At 39.7% G+C, this 15,447-nt stretch overlaps 1 protein-coding gene across 1 annotated transcript in view; it reads right to left on the minus strand.

Moving 5' to 3' along the window:
• The window catches only part of MLH1 (mutL homolog 1), a 40,437-nt gene extending 37,336 nt beyond the window's left edge, over positions 1-3,101 (minus strand). Inside the window, exons 1-2 of the mRNA XM_075212627.1 lie at positions 2,810-3,101; positions 1,218-1,308 (exon numbers count right to left, since the gene is read on the minus strand). Coding sequence (XP_075068728.1) covers positions 1,218-1,308; positions 2,810-2,925 — 207 coding nt within the window. The 5' untranslated portion in view covers positions 2,926-3,101. The remainder of the gene's footprint in view (positions 1-1,217; positions 1,309-2,809) is intronic.
• Between the last annotated feature and the right edge of the window lie 12,346 nt (positions 3,102-15,447).

Consider the following 15,447-nt stretch of genomic DNA (forward strand, 5'->3'; position numbering starts at 1 on the left):
TAGGTCCAGTATAGTCTGGTTCCTAGTTGGATCCTCTACTAATTGGGACATGTAATAGTGTTTTAGCATGCTCAGAAATCTATTTCCCCTAGCTGTACCACAGGTCTCAGTACTCCAATCAATGTCCGGATAATTAAAATCCCCATAATTAAAACTTGACCTAGTTGTGTAGCCTTTTCAATTTGCTGTATAAGTTGGTTTTCCTGACTCATACTAATATCTGGTAGCATATCCCCATCAGCAACTTCCCTGAACTTTTCCCTTTGCTGTTTATTTCCACAATGACTCTATATTATCACCAATATTCTCGTAAATAACTTCCATTAGTACAAAAAGTGTAATGGTAGAAATATTTTTGCTCATGACTATGCAGCTCAGTAAATTATACCGGTTCAGTGGACATAAGACAAAGCAAGATTTTGGAGATAGTTTGGGAGATGTGCAGGTAAGACGGTGGCGGATCCAGGGGGGGGAGGGGGGTGGGGGTAGGCGAGCGGGGCATTCGCCCCCCCCCCCCCCCCCCAGCAGCAGAAAGCTTACCTTTAAAATAGGACCCAGCCGCCGATCAAAACGAGAGGGGGTGGTGCCAATCGCGAGCGGAAGGCGGGGCTAAACGCGGGCCAGCCAATCAGGGCAAAGGAGGGGCGTGATTATGCAAAATCATCCCCCTAAACATAAAGTCTAGGTCTGCCCCTGAGGTAAGATCTATATCAGGAGCTGCTGGTCACTTTTTAAAGCAGCAATTCACTTCTCTAACTGTAGTGTGGTTAAAAATAAATAATGTAGCTGGCAATGTGATATTATCATCGTTTATTTATAATACTCAACATGTTTTACAGTGGATAGCCGAGAATGTTTTATTATTCCCATCAGTCCTTGTCCCAGTGGAGCTCAGTCGAAATTTTTTTCCACACAAACAAACACTACAGGCAAAACACATGCATAACATACAAACTGACCAAAATCAGGCTGGATGAATCTTACTACTTTTTCCGCTGGCAGGAACGCAGAAGAAAGCTTGTATTACAGATCAAAACAGGAATGTAACTCAGGTTAATTCAATGACAAGCCGCAAAATACACACACACACACACACACACACACACAATTTAGATATAGGTTATATTGGAGAAAAAAATACTCCTGCAACCAACATCCTTTACCATAGATATGCTCTAAATACCAGGAAAACCTTAAAAAAAATTGTGTAACCTTACCCTAATTCCACAACCATTGTCCTGAATTTGAATTAATTTCATCCCTCCTTCTTTAATGGTCACTTGAATGCTTGTTGATTTAGCATCTAAACTGTTATAGAAGAAAAATGTAAAATAAATTAGCTCTATGTAATAAATCGCAGATACAAATACATGAGCACTAACAGTGTGGTACAATGTACTTAGAGGCAGATTAAATTCTCAGGGGCGTATTCAATTGTCAGCGTGAACGCTGAAAAACGAGCGCTCAAAAAATCTTACCGTTAATACGGTAATTACTCGCGGAATTTCAGCGAGTAAACTACCGTATTAACGGTTTTCACGCGCAATATTACCGTATAAACTGTAATATTTTTGAGCGCTCGTTTTTCAGCGTTAACGCTGACAATTGAATACGCCCCTCAGCGTTGAGCTGCGCATTATTACCATTACTATGGCAATTTTTTAATGCTGATTTTTGCTTGCAGCTCTGTGAGCCGCAAGCAATGATCTACGTTAAAATTACCGTAGTAACGGTAATAGTGCACGGCCCGCGTTGTTCTAAAGAACAAAGCGGGGAACTGAATCTGCCCCTTAGTATAAAAATTTCATTTTACGTTCCAAATAATGTAATTATGCACACCCACAATTTTTACTGGCAGGTCAGTGCTTAATCATCATCATTTCATGAAATTTACAACATGCACTGCCTGTTGAATTTTAAAGATACGTTCAATAACTACATTGAACTAATAAAAAAATAAAATACACCTCCACTTTAAAAACTTACAATGTATTATTTGGAATTATCACCCCAAAAACACTACAACACTGGGTACAATCATGCGTTTGTACCACCCTGTGTTGATTGCCACTGTCAAATTGCTGGCCCAACGGCATTTAACACTTGCAAATCTGCAGCTACTTATTCAAAATGATAAAATATGGTGACTTTACCCACTTTGCTCCCTGATTTCATGCCCATAACCATGTTGGGTCAGGCAAAATACTAATGCATTTTGTATAAGGGACCCCCTGTAGTGTTAATTTGATGTGAAATCAGTGATCCAAATTGATTTAATCCCTTAAAAATAAGCTTTTCTGAATAAGAAGCTGGAGCACGAAATAGAAACGAATAAGAAGCTAACTTCAGCCTCGTCATTTCTGTATGGTTTTAAGCTTGATAAATAGGCTCTATAACCTTACTATAACCTAGCCAGTTTACAGATATGATAATCCTGCATTTGTTGTAGAGAGCTACAGAATGTACCTGCACTATATAAATAAATGTTGATGATGATTTGTCAATCACTACTTTAAACAAATCTCCAAGGTGTCTCATTTTATTCTTTCTGTAAACATTTGTCATACATATCTTATGTCTGTCAATGTTTAACAAATACTGCTTTATGTAGATTAGTACATATACAATAAACTAATACATCAAGAAGAGCATACTTCACAGCATGTATATAAATGTGTACATGTAACATGTCATGACACGACCTTTATGAACATGTATATTATCACTGTTGATGTATTAGAATAAAACGGCAATGCCTCTATAGAAATGTGTATATAACGTGATATGACTATGAACAACCAATACTTACCAGTTCTCCATCATTTCCTTAATGGCATTGGCTGGTCTCTGGATCACTTCCCCAGCTGCGATTCGGTTCACCACGGTGTCATCCAGCCGGCGGATCACCCCAGCAGTAAGCGGCATGATAGCTGTCAGTGGCGGCACTTCCTGCTACACACCATTGTGTTCACATAAGTATCACACACACATGTGCACTGTCACTGATGTGTTCCCGCATAATGTAAACAGAGAACACATTTAGCGCGCTAGAATTTACATCACATACACTGAACTTCCGAGACCACAAAGTAAGGTCCAATCAGGGTTATGGGAGGGATTTTTTTACCAGACTATTTTATTGTAATAAAAATGTCTGTATGTTAGCGCCACAGGCGACTGGGGTTACGGGTGTCGGCCATATTGTCGGAGACCATGATCCTTTGTTATCTAGGCAAATGGCTGATATAAGGGGAAGGTGGAAAAATATACATTTTTTTTTTTAAATATAAAACTATTGAAGACAGCGTGGGTAGAATCGCAGCTTTCCCCAGTTTTGTCACCAAGTAAGAAAAATATGATTTGTAACATAGCTAGTTATTTAGTTTGCGAGGATAGAATCACGAAAAACTTAAAATTCAAACTTGCATTTGTTAGCAACTATGTGGAAATGTAGCAGCAGAACGTTGTATTAAACGTCACAGGATCAGTCCTCAGCATAGTATAAAGTCTGAGTTATTGTATAGAGTATTGCAGTATTCTTTAGTTACTACCTTTCTGAATGGATAGGAGTTCCAATCGTATTTTAGATATCTTCGGAAGTACCGAGGTGCATCCAAGTGAACTGGTTCGTGTCGTGTTCATGGTCTTGCTTTTTCCAAATGCAACAAAATGTTGTTTAAAATTATTGTGGCTGTTTCTTGCTGAACATTTTTTCTTATTTACACTCTAGGTGTTTGTTAATATAGTGGTTAAAATAACTTTTAACATCCGTCTTTTGCGTTTCTTTATGCACTAGAATTCGAAGAGTCATGAGGTACATGTTCTGAAGCAGTGTTCTCCCCAGAAAATGTTGCCATCCAGGTAGCATTGAAAAGTAGCCTGGTGGGGGCAGTTGTAATTCTTTGAAATAATATTGTAAAATGTTGGAGGTTATTGCCCACACTTGCCAGGACTGGTCAGACAGTGGTCTAACACACACTGCTGGCTGTATTACTCACATAGGGGCCTATTTATTAAGTAGTGTTATTGAAGTGAAGTATACTTACCATCATTCCGACGCAAGTTGGAGTGCTGCGCAAATTTATCATGTTATCTACTGCTTTGTATTCTGTTTTGTTTTTTGGAGCAGTCACTATAAAATAGTATGGTGACTGCTCCCTATCACAATCTAAGAAGTTCCGAAAAAGAGATTTTTTTCGGAAACCAGCCAGCTTGCGTACATCATCGTAAATTAAGTCTTCACTTCATTTTTCATTTATGTCCAGCTCTGCTCCGAAGAGCAGAGCTGGACAGTGTCTGTGCGGAGGGATCATGTGATCCCTTCCTGTCACATGATCTAATTCCTACTGGAGATTTTCGTTCTGCACATGCTCGGTGAAGAAGAAATGAGGAAATCCGAAGACGAGCGCATTACGAAGAAGGCGTGGTGAGTATTTTTTATTATCACAGAAACAGCAGTTTATTGGAACTGCTGTTCCTGTGCTGGTGCTGGTTTTTTAAAATAAATTTGAGAAATAGTTCAATCCTTATCAATGCGATAAGGATTAAAAACTATTTTAAATTTTTTGCGGATATTGATAAATGTGCCCCATAGTGCCTTTTCTAAAAGGAGAAACAATGGTTTATTCTATTATAATAGGATTCTGGTTTGCTCCAAGAGCCAAGTAGAACACTGAACATTTCAATAGCAGTGTTTTGCTTCTCTATATTACCATAGTGTTAGAATGTCTGGAATTGTGCAGGAGGCATGCAATGAAATTCTTCCACATGAAATTAACTCAACTGGTGACTGCTTGCCGGTGGTGGAAGACATTTTAATACCCTGTGGATTGTCATCCTGAAAAAAAATTAAAAAAAATGAGTGTGTGCCGTGCTAAGTATGCAAGTGAAACATCTTTGCATTTTCTTACAGAAGTCCTGGGAGGGCACAGGAGTGTGGGTGCACATGTCCTGGGAGGGCACAGGAGTGTGGGTGCACATGTCCTGGGAGGGCACAGGAGTGTGGGTGCACATGTCCTGGGAGGGCACAGGAGTGTGGGTGCACATGTCCTGGGAGGGCACAGGAGTGTGGGTGCACATGTCCTGGGAAGGCACAGGAGTGTGGGTGCACATGTCCTGGGAGGGCACAGGAGTGTGGGTGCACATGTCCTGGGAGGGCACAGGAGTGTGGGTGCACATGTCCTGGGAAGGCACAGGAGTGTGGGTGCACATGTCCTGGGAGGGCACAGGGTGTGTGGGTGCACCAGTCAGGTTGTACTGTAGTACATGGACAAAAATATCACTATGATGTCTTGTATGAAGATGGAAAGTCCCTGGGCTCATGATAAAGGGCAGACTATATAAGTAAGGAAGGAGGAGAAACTGGTAGTAATGTAGTACCTGGACTCGTATCGGCAGTATCACTATGGAGAAACTCTGGGTTTAGGGAAAGGGTCAGACTATGTAAGTAAGGAAGGAGACACTCGTAGTTCTGTAATACATGGACCCAGATCAGCAGTATCAGTATCCTGGGGATGTAGAGAATCGGACCAGGGAATGGGCTAGATTATGCAAGTAAGAAAAGGGGGAGTACAATATAGTTTCTGTAGAAAGCAAAATAATTTGTAATAACAATGCGCTGCTCAGAGGATAATGCATACACTATATTGGGCCCTAGGTTCCCAAACTGTGCGCCGCGGCTCCCAGGGGTGCCGCGACCGCTGTCACTGGGGTGCCGCGAGCCAGACATAAAAAAAAACAAACCAAAGAACACATAAAATTACCAATCCGCCGGGCGCCGTGACCCAGCAGCCTCCTCTCCCCCGCAGCAGCTTGTTACTGACGTCGATATTCAGTGACAGCTGCGGGAGAGAGGAGGCTGCTGGGTCCCGGCGCCCGACGGATTGGTAAGTTTGTGTTCTTTGTTTTTTTTTTTTATGTCTGGCGCGGGGCACAGGAGAGAGTGACAGCGGGGCACAGGAGAGAGTGACAGCGGGGCACAGGAGAGAGTGACAGCGGGGCACAGGAGAGAGTGACAGCGGGGCACAGGAGAGAGTGACAGCGGGGCACAGGAGAGTGACAGCGGGGCACAGGAGAGAGTGACAGAAGAGAGTGGCTCAGGAGAGTGACAGAAGAGAGGGGCACAGGAGAGTGACAGAAGAGAGGGGCACAGGAGAGTGACAGAGGGGCACAGGAGAGTGACAGAGGGGGCAGTGGAGGAGGACACAGCGTGAGAGGGGCAGTGGAGGGGGGACACAGCGTGAGAGGGGCAGTGGAGGAGGACACAGCGTGAGAGGGGCAGTGGAGGGGGGACACAGCGTGAGAGGGGCAGTGGAGGGGGGACACAGCGTGAGAGGGGCAGTGGAGGAGGACACAGCGTGAGAGGGGCAGTGGAGGGGGGACACAGCGTGAGAGGGGCAGTGGAGGGGGGACACAGCGTGAGAGGGGCAGTGAAGGGGGGACACAGCGTGACAGAGGGCAGAGGAGGGGACAGCGTGAGGGGGCAGAGGAGGGGACAGCGTGAGGGGGCAGAGGAGGGGACAGCGTGAGGCGGCAGAGGAGGGGGGACATCGTGAGAGAGGACAGAGGAGGGGGACATCGTGAGAGAGGGTAGAGGAGGGGGACATCGTGAGAGAGGGCAGAGGAGGGGGGACAGGGTGACGGGGCAGTGTGTCTGGATGCAGAGGGGGCAGAGTGTGTGGATGCAGAGGGGGCAGAGTGTGTGGATGCAGAGGGGGCAGAGTGTGTGGATGCAGAGGGGGCAGAGTGTGTGGATGCAGAGGGGGCAGAGTGTCTGGATGCAGAGCGGGCATTTTTGCATACAACTAAATAAGTAGTTCTGTCCTGACCTAAATACTTAGTATAATTTTTTGACCCAACTACTTCTAAAACAGGACTGCTCAATAATTATTTTGGAGGGGTGCCTTGAAAAAATTTGGAGACTCTAAGGGTGCCGCGAACTGCAATATTTTGCGAACCACTGTATTAGGGTATATCTTCACAGATTAGCAACTTTTTACTATCCATAATAAAACTTGCTCATGCCATGCATGTCTATACATATTTCAAATTGGAAAAATAGTAGGAAAAGCAGAAACAAACTATCAACAAATTCTGTTGGCAGGTATTTGTTTTCATTAGTTAATTTTCCCCAAAGGTAATATTGTTTAATAAATGAGTGTTACCTCCGTGGATTCATACCATGGCACACACAAGACCATCCACTTGAGTCACTGTCCGTCTCGTAATCGCCCACGACACCTACTTTCTCTGCTAACAAGCAGTGGCTCCAGACCCAACCCCACAGTCTGACATGTGACAGGCAAGTGACGTGGACAACGGCTGGCTGGAGCCTGCTGTGGTGGAGTTTGTATGTTCTCCCTGAGTCTGCGTGGGTTTCCTCCGGGCACTCTGGTTTCCTTCCACAATACAAAACATACTAGTAGGTTAATTGGCTACTATTAAATTGACCATAGTCTGTCTGTGTATGTGTTAGGGAATTTAGACTGTACGCTTTATTGGGGCAGGGACTGATGTGAGTTAGCTCTCTGTGCAGAGCTGCGGAATTAGTGGCGCTATATAAATAGCTGATGATTATGGTTACCCCAGGCTGTTAAGCAATGTGTGTTACTAGCAGGACGCGGAGTGTCATGGCAAATCAATGTGTGTTGCTAGCAGGATGTGTGATGTCATAGCAAAGCAATTTGTGCTTGTTTATAGCTTGGTTTTTAGCAATCAATATGAAGTCAGACATTTCACAAGATCCAAGTGTTAGTTTTCTTTATTCCATGCACATGAAACAAGAAACAATGCATTTGAGCAATCTTTTATACCTTTACTTTTGCTGGACAGAGTTTTAGAAACACAGGGTGTGTTTAGCACTACCCCCTTATACAGAATTTGTCTTTGTAGGGGCCCACTACACATCTAGTTTAATCTAGTCTTCTGGTACCTTGGTACAAACAAACACGAAGAATGTGTCTGATCTCACTCTTTGTAAGGCCTCAATTGAGCAGACTATTCTTCCCTGCAGAATATTAACTTGTATAACTATTTAAAATATAAACGCCTATATATTTATTACTTGAATTCATCCAAATTCCATTATATTTATAACATGCTGCTAGCAGGATGTGGAACGTCATGGCAAAACAATGTGTGCTGCTAACAGGATGCTGGGCGAAATGGCAGAGGAGTGCACTAGGCTGCAGCGACTCATGGACTACCTGCAGGATCTGGAGAGAGTGTGTTCATAGCTCGTCCACCCCCGCACAACCCCAGGAGGAGTGCTGTAATATGTAGATAGGGACGGCAGACCCAGGCACCATAGGAACATTCACCCTAGTGGGGTGGAAGATGGGCTGTATGAGGACAAGAAGCAGTCAGTGTGCTGGAACTCTCTGACAAGGAATGTGGGCTAGCAGTTCTTCTTCCGAAACAAGCTGCAGTACTACATCAAACTGGAGACCTTCTATAACACTGAATATGGCATGTCCTCCACACAAGCCTTATCTGGCACAGCCAACTCCGCCTGTCTCTCCTGCTGCTCTTGGGTGGATGCCAGGGCTAGTTCTCTAACACTGGGGTAGGGCATCAAAATGAATGTACTGATTTCACACAGAGGGGTGTGGTAGCTACTTTACCCGTCACAGTTACCAACATACCATGAATTGACTGCACAGCTCCCCACAGATACGGACACAAGTGTTATACTGTCATTGCACAGCAGAGGGCTCAGAGGATTCAAACTCCCTGCGCGAGGGATGTGCATGACATCCCTTCTAGTACATATTTTCATCTCTAATCATCCTCCTCGCTTCATAAAAGATGCAGCATGGAGTGAAGATGATCACTTTTGATTCCTTATATGTACTTTAGTGTTAGAATAGGAAGCGTATTGTGTATGCAAGGATTGTAATTGTGGGTATGGGAAGCAGACAGATGCTGATGGATGTAGGTGTAATTGGGTGTGTTGGAGTGACTTGCAATATGAGATAAGTAGTTTATATCCAAAAGGTAAGAAGATGTGACTTCTTCTGTATTGTAGGAGTGCAGATTCGTTTCTCTTAGCTTTCTGTGGAATGTTGCTATTCCAACATTCTAAGTTTATTACTTTTGACTTGCGCCAGGGAGTGTCTGTTCTTCTCGGCTTGTTTGTTTTGCTGTTTGATTTTCTGATGGAGCGGTGCACTTTATGGAGTCAGTCACTTATCCTTTATAAGGTGGCAGTTCTAGATAACTGTGGTATTGTAAAAAATAAAACTTGGTTTCTAAGGTGTTTCATCCATAAATCCAGATCTACTTCATTAAAGTGAAGAATGCTGTGAGGTGAGTTTATTTAAATACATTGTTCATGTGCAAAAATACTCTACAAATGAGAGAATCTTAATTGCTATTTCTCCACTAGCAAAAAAGGGGAAAAGGAACCGCTCCACACAGGATAGTACCCTACCTCACTAATATTTTGTATTAATAGAGTATGAGTGAGGGGGTGCTAGGTCACGCTATTAAGTGGAGAGCAAATAAGATACATAAACCCCTTCCCTAGTGGAGAAATACATAGGATTTTTATTGGTATACATTAAAAATGATCAGTGAGGGTATACTCCCAATTAAAACAAGCGAAATATTAAAAAATAGTGTTGAGAAAAAGAGATTAAAAATAATTGACCCTGTGTGTCTATTCTTCCACAACATGTATCCTATAAACAATCTTCGTTCAAAAACCATATGTCATAGTAAACAAATAAGGCAAACAGTTTCCAGTGTATGACAAAATTCCCTGTGTCTGGAGTCTTATATGCTATATATAGGAAATGCCAAGCATATAGTTGTATCTAATTGTCACATATGTGCTGGATTGCACTAGTAAATTATGACTCCAAATATTATGCCATAATGCATATTGATATTAAATAGAGATATCTGCAATTGTTAATTTGCATCTCCTCGATATTTGTTTACACTAGTAGTTGCACCTCATTGGTATTTGTTTGCACTAGTAGTTAGCGTGGTATTTGTGGTATAAGATATCACAGGGATTGTATGATGCGTGATCCCTTTAGGCAACATTGGTCTCCTTGCATAGTGCTAAAATCGCTTGCAGTATACCTCCATACCGTCTCTTACTAAGACATTAAATTCGGGTAGTAAGCGTTAAAGCGCTGGTGTATGTTAGTGGAAAGAATTTAACTATCGGTAAGTTTGTTTGCTACAGCGGCTAAACGCTGCGTTCGGCCCCGCCCACTTCCGGGTCTGATGTCGGCCCGACGTACGTTTCGCTATGATGCTTAATCATGGCTACTCCTGAGGGGTTAGTTTTATACTGCTGTAAACCAATCGGTATGTTTACAAATTACGTAATGTCCACCATCGGATCTATCGTGATAATACATGACATGTTTGTAGTTCTCTCACAGTATTCTAATCAATGTCATTGTGTCCGGTTGTTAGTTCTGGCAGAATGTGTATTTGGATGTTTGTTAGAATCTAATTGTGAGCAGAGCAAACACATAAGTTAATTATTATGGGGTAAAGAGTATAACATTATTAGGAAGGTGATATGTAAATATATCATTGGGTTTAACAAAATATTCCTCATTTCTATTATTGATTATAACATTTACTGATCATTGCCACATCCATGATTCTTTATCTAGCACATATTATGAGTTATTGTTGTTATTGTCTTATTTTAGTATAATTTTATATGATGTATTGTTTGTTTTGGTTTCTTATTTTTTATTAATTATTTATTTTGTATTTATTATTGACTTGTCATCTATTTTTTTGTTTTATTTTTACTTTTTTACTATTATTGTTAATTTTTTATTATTTTATTACTTATGTATTTTCACTCCATTTTATTTTTTATATACTATTATTTATTTGTGAATTATTTATTTATTGTTCTCTATCCTATCTCTATTGTAATTGTTTGTTTATTTTTGTGAATTTTATTATTAAATTTTATTTCATTTTTTTTAAATATTTTAATTTATTATTTATAGTGTATATGTGTTTTCTTCCACCCTTATATATATTTTATTATTTGTTTAATTTGTTGGTTATCTGTTTTGTTTTTTATTTTGTTATTTATATTTTGTTATTTATTTTTTATTGTATTTTTTATTTATTTTTTCATATTTTTTACCTTATTTTTTACATTGTTTATATATTTTATTTTATTTATTGGGTATGTATCACTGTGCATATTGTGTTACTCATAGAAAATTTACATAATTAGGTAAGTATATTATAAAGAGTATAAAGGTGAAAAACAACAGATAAAAGTCAACAATAAATGACATAGCTGTATGTATTTTGTTAATCCCAAATACTGCTAAAATTGGATTCATTGGAAATGGAAAGAGAGAAGAGATATTGTTTGAATTATATTTAGACAGGCTTAGTAACCAGTCTATTATATGTCTCATTATGTATGTATCAAATTGAAATCTCACATAGGACTTGACCATATTAAATGTGTAGAATAGAAATTGTGAATATTAATATGACAATTATAGGGTGTAAATATAGTATTGATTAATTTTATAGGGTACCATTTGAATGGTAAGGGTGAGATCGTAAGAACTGGAAACCAGTTTTATTGGTAGTGGAAAATCATAAGAGTGTGAAATAGGTGATCAAAAATTAGTTATGGACCAACTATATTGGTCATTAAAGTATAAGTGGTAAAAAGAAAAAGTGAGTAAATAAAGGCATGAGAGACCATAAACCAAAATAAATATGAAGGTAAGTGATGGGAAAAAGTATATATGGTATTAATTGGAAAAGTTTAATAAGGGTGAGATATACGTGGTAATACATGAATATCTATAATTAAAATGTTCATCAATGTGAATTAACGGTAGATTAAATTGCATAAGGACTATCACAAATAAAGCCCCAATGATAAATATGTTGCAAAATGTTGTATATTGTGTATAAATAGCAATATTCATATCAATTATGTTTAGACCAGTGATATCAAATGATCAACAATTAAAAGTCAATATAGGTAGTGCTATAATCTTAGATTAGATTATTTTAATAGTTCGACCTGTTTCCTAGTAGGCAAGCTATTGCCCCCTATTAAAGGTTTGAAGACAAACTCAATTGATAGAATAAATTGAGTCTCCATTATTTTCCATTGTTTTATAGGGCAGGTCTATAGCCTCATAAAATTCGAATATATGAAGCTGATTGAGTAAATCCAATGATATTTTTATTTTTTATTTATATTAGTTCTCCTACAAGAAGCTGGTATAGCTCATGTTCTCATTCAAGCCAAATGGTATTATGGAATTCAATAAAAATATCCATCGGCTCTCTCTTTGTAGGAGTTGTTTAGTGACATCGCCTCCTCTAATCCCCATCTTAATTTGTTCAATACCAAAAGCTTTCATGTCATAGGAATTTCCTCCATGTTTGTAGAGGAAGTGTCGTGCCACTGATGTTAGTTGTTTAAATTTTCTTTCATCTGTGGCCGCATTTATAATTGAACCAATGTGTTCTAACAATCTATTCTTTAGCATTCTGCTTGTCATGCCTACATATACCATATTACATGGGCATGTAAGAGCCTATATTACACATTTGGTAGAGCAGTTAATAAATTATTCAATTTGGTGTTTATTCCCATATCTGTCGAAGTCTACAGTTTTTTCCATGTGTAGACATGCCTTACAGTGGCCACATTTATAAGATCCTTTTACTGGTGGAATTGAGTTGCCTGTAGAAAAATGGCTTCTCACCAATTTGTCACCTAAGTTGGGTGATCTACGCCAGCTAAAATCAGGTCTTGGTCCCAAATTCTTTGATAGGTCCGTATCTGATAGAATAATAGGCCAATATCTTTGTACTATATTTTGTATCTCTTTCCATTCATGGCAGAAATTTTCCACAATTCTGATTTTCTTGTCATTTGTGGGTTTAGGCTTGCTAAATATTAGCTCACTCCTATCTTTAAAGTTTGCCTGATTTAAAAGCTTTTTTAATGAGTCTTTTACTATACCCTCGTTGTATAAGTCTTGTGCTCAACTCTGCAGATCTCTTCTTAAAATCAGACATGTTGGAACAGTTTTGTTTTAATCTCAAGAATTCTCCCTTAGGGATATTGTTTATTACGGGTGGGAAATGAGAGCTTTCACTGTGGAGTATATTGTTAGTGGCTGTTTTCTTGCGAAATAGGTCGGTAGTTATTCTACCATCTTGCGTCTTCCTAATGGTCAAATCAAGAAAGTTGACATATTCCTGATGCATCTCGTATGTTAGATGTAAGTTGTTTGGATTGTCATTGAGAGTCTCTACGAACTCTACAAAGGTTTCTTGTTTACCATTCCACATAATAAGGATGTCGTCGATATAACGCATCCATATAATTATGTTATCCGTGTATATATTCAACTGATCGCAGGAGACAGTTTCTCTCTCCCACCTGCCCAGGTAGAGATTGGCAAAAGTGGGGGCACAATCTGCCCATATTGCCGTCACTTGTACTTGTAAATAGAAACGATTATGAAAAACGAAAAAATTCCTCTTTAGTATGAATTCCAGGAGTTCAATCAAGAAAAGGCTAAGAGTGGGATTATCACTGGCCTGTAAGAAGAACTTAACTATGCCTACTTCATGCTGGATGCTAGTATAGAGTGACTCTACATCCATTGTTATAAGCCAAATGTCATACACTGGCAACTGTTTGCCTTCTTTGTTTACTTTGTTTACTATGACATATGGTTTTTGAAAGAAGATTGTTTATAGGATACATGTTGTGGAAGAATAGACAGGGCAATACTGTCATCTAGAGTCCATATTGTCAAACATACATAATCAGTTCTATCCCAGATGATACATTGTATCAATAGAGATACTACAATACAAGTATAATATGGACTAATTCACAGATCTCAAGAGCCTTTGGAAGTATTATATAGGTTCCAATCGGCTCCACCACAGGGTCAATTATTTTTAATCTCTATTTTTCTCAACACTATTTTTTAATATTTTGCTTGTTTTAATTGGGAGTATACCCTCACTGATCATTTTTAATGCATACCAATAAAAATCCTATGTATTTCTCCACTAGGGAAGGGGTTTATGTATCTTATTTGCTCTCCACTTAATAGCCCTACTCCAAAGGTGAAGCTCCCCTAAATGGTGAAATGAGAGAAAGACAGACTGCATTACAAAAGGGACCTTTCACCAAATTATATATAATTATATACAATGCAGAACCTGGTCTGAAGTCAGTTTGTAAGTTTAACACATTATTTTTGTTCACCCCCTCTTATAAGTATTAGTGCAAGTAGGCCTATGCCATTTCTTTCCTAGTAGAAAATGATTTTTGGGAATACTTGCTGCATTGCTACTGCACAGTGTGGGGGACTAAAGGTGCATGTCTAATTTCTGGTGGGAATTTCTTCTTTGTTACACTGGTTCCCCATGTGTAAAATGAAGGTTAGGGTTTTACAAGAGGTGGCTATTTGGCATGTAGCAGCACTTGGCACTTAGAATATGATAAAATAGTATAAAAAAGTATTTGGAAGTACCTACAATGGGTAACAGAAGGAGGACATATTCACGAATGTTGGGAATAGCAGTGGTAGAGTGAATTATGATCCTGTTATCTGTTCAAAATGATGTGAGTTTGGAGCAGCTCCACCAGATGTATTGAAGCCTATTTGTAGACAATTTCTCCAGCTTCTCTGATGGTGAACAAAATGTTTGAGTCAAAGGTGTCCCCCATCTCTCGTTCCCATTTGAGTTCATGTAAGGTTTTATCAGGAATATAAATTTTATTTAAATTATTGTACAACCTGGATATCAGCCCTTTGGTTGAGGTGTGAAAATGCATAGTGATTCTAGTGGAGTCTTGGTATGAATGGGTCTGTGTATTTTTTAGATTTGTTTATTCATGTATTGGACTGTTGGAAGCAACACTTAATATATTGTGTAGAAGTGTATCTAAAGCAAAACTGGCTTCATAGATATGGTAGAGCAGTGTTGGCTAACCTGTGACACTCCAGTTGTTGTGAAACTACAAGTCCCAGCATGCTTTGCCAATATATAGCAGCTTATTGCTGAAGGGTATGCTGCGACTTGTAGTTTCACAACACCTGGAGTGTCACAGGTTAGCCAACACTGTGGTAGAGGTTCTCCATATTGCTTCCATGGCTGTAGTGAAGAGGAAAGAATGTGTGCATATTTCTTACCTTCCCCCTGACCTTTAGAAAGATAGATTAATCTGAGATGGATCCAGTGTCCCCTGCACTCTAATACTATTAGATCTATCAACATCATCTAATAGCAGATTCAGGGCCTGATTATCTAATAGGCTGAGTAGGCTGCAGCCAAGGGCGCAAGGTTTGGACTGGGGGGGCGAGTAGGAGAGACAAGAATTGCGACAGACGCAGGTGTGACAGCCCCTTCCACATCTTCACCCTCAGTATCGCTCATTCATACCTCCAT

The sequence above is a fragment of the Mixophyes fleayi genome, chromosome 5, assembly GCF_038048845.1.
Source record: "Mixophyes fleayi isolate aMixFle1 chromosome 5, aMixFle1.hap1, whole genome shotgun sequence".
NCBI lineage: Eukaryota > Metazoa > Chordata > Amphibia > Anura > Limnodynastidae > Mixophyes > Mixophyes fleayi.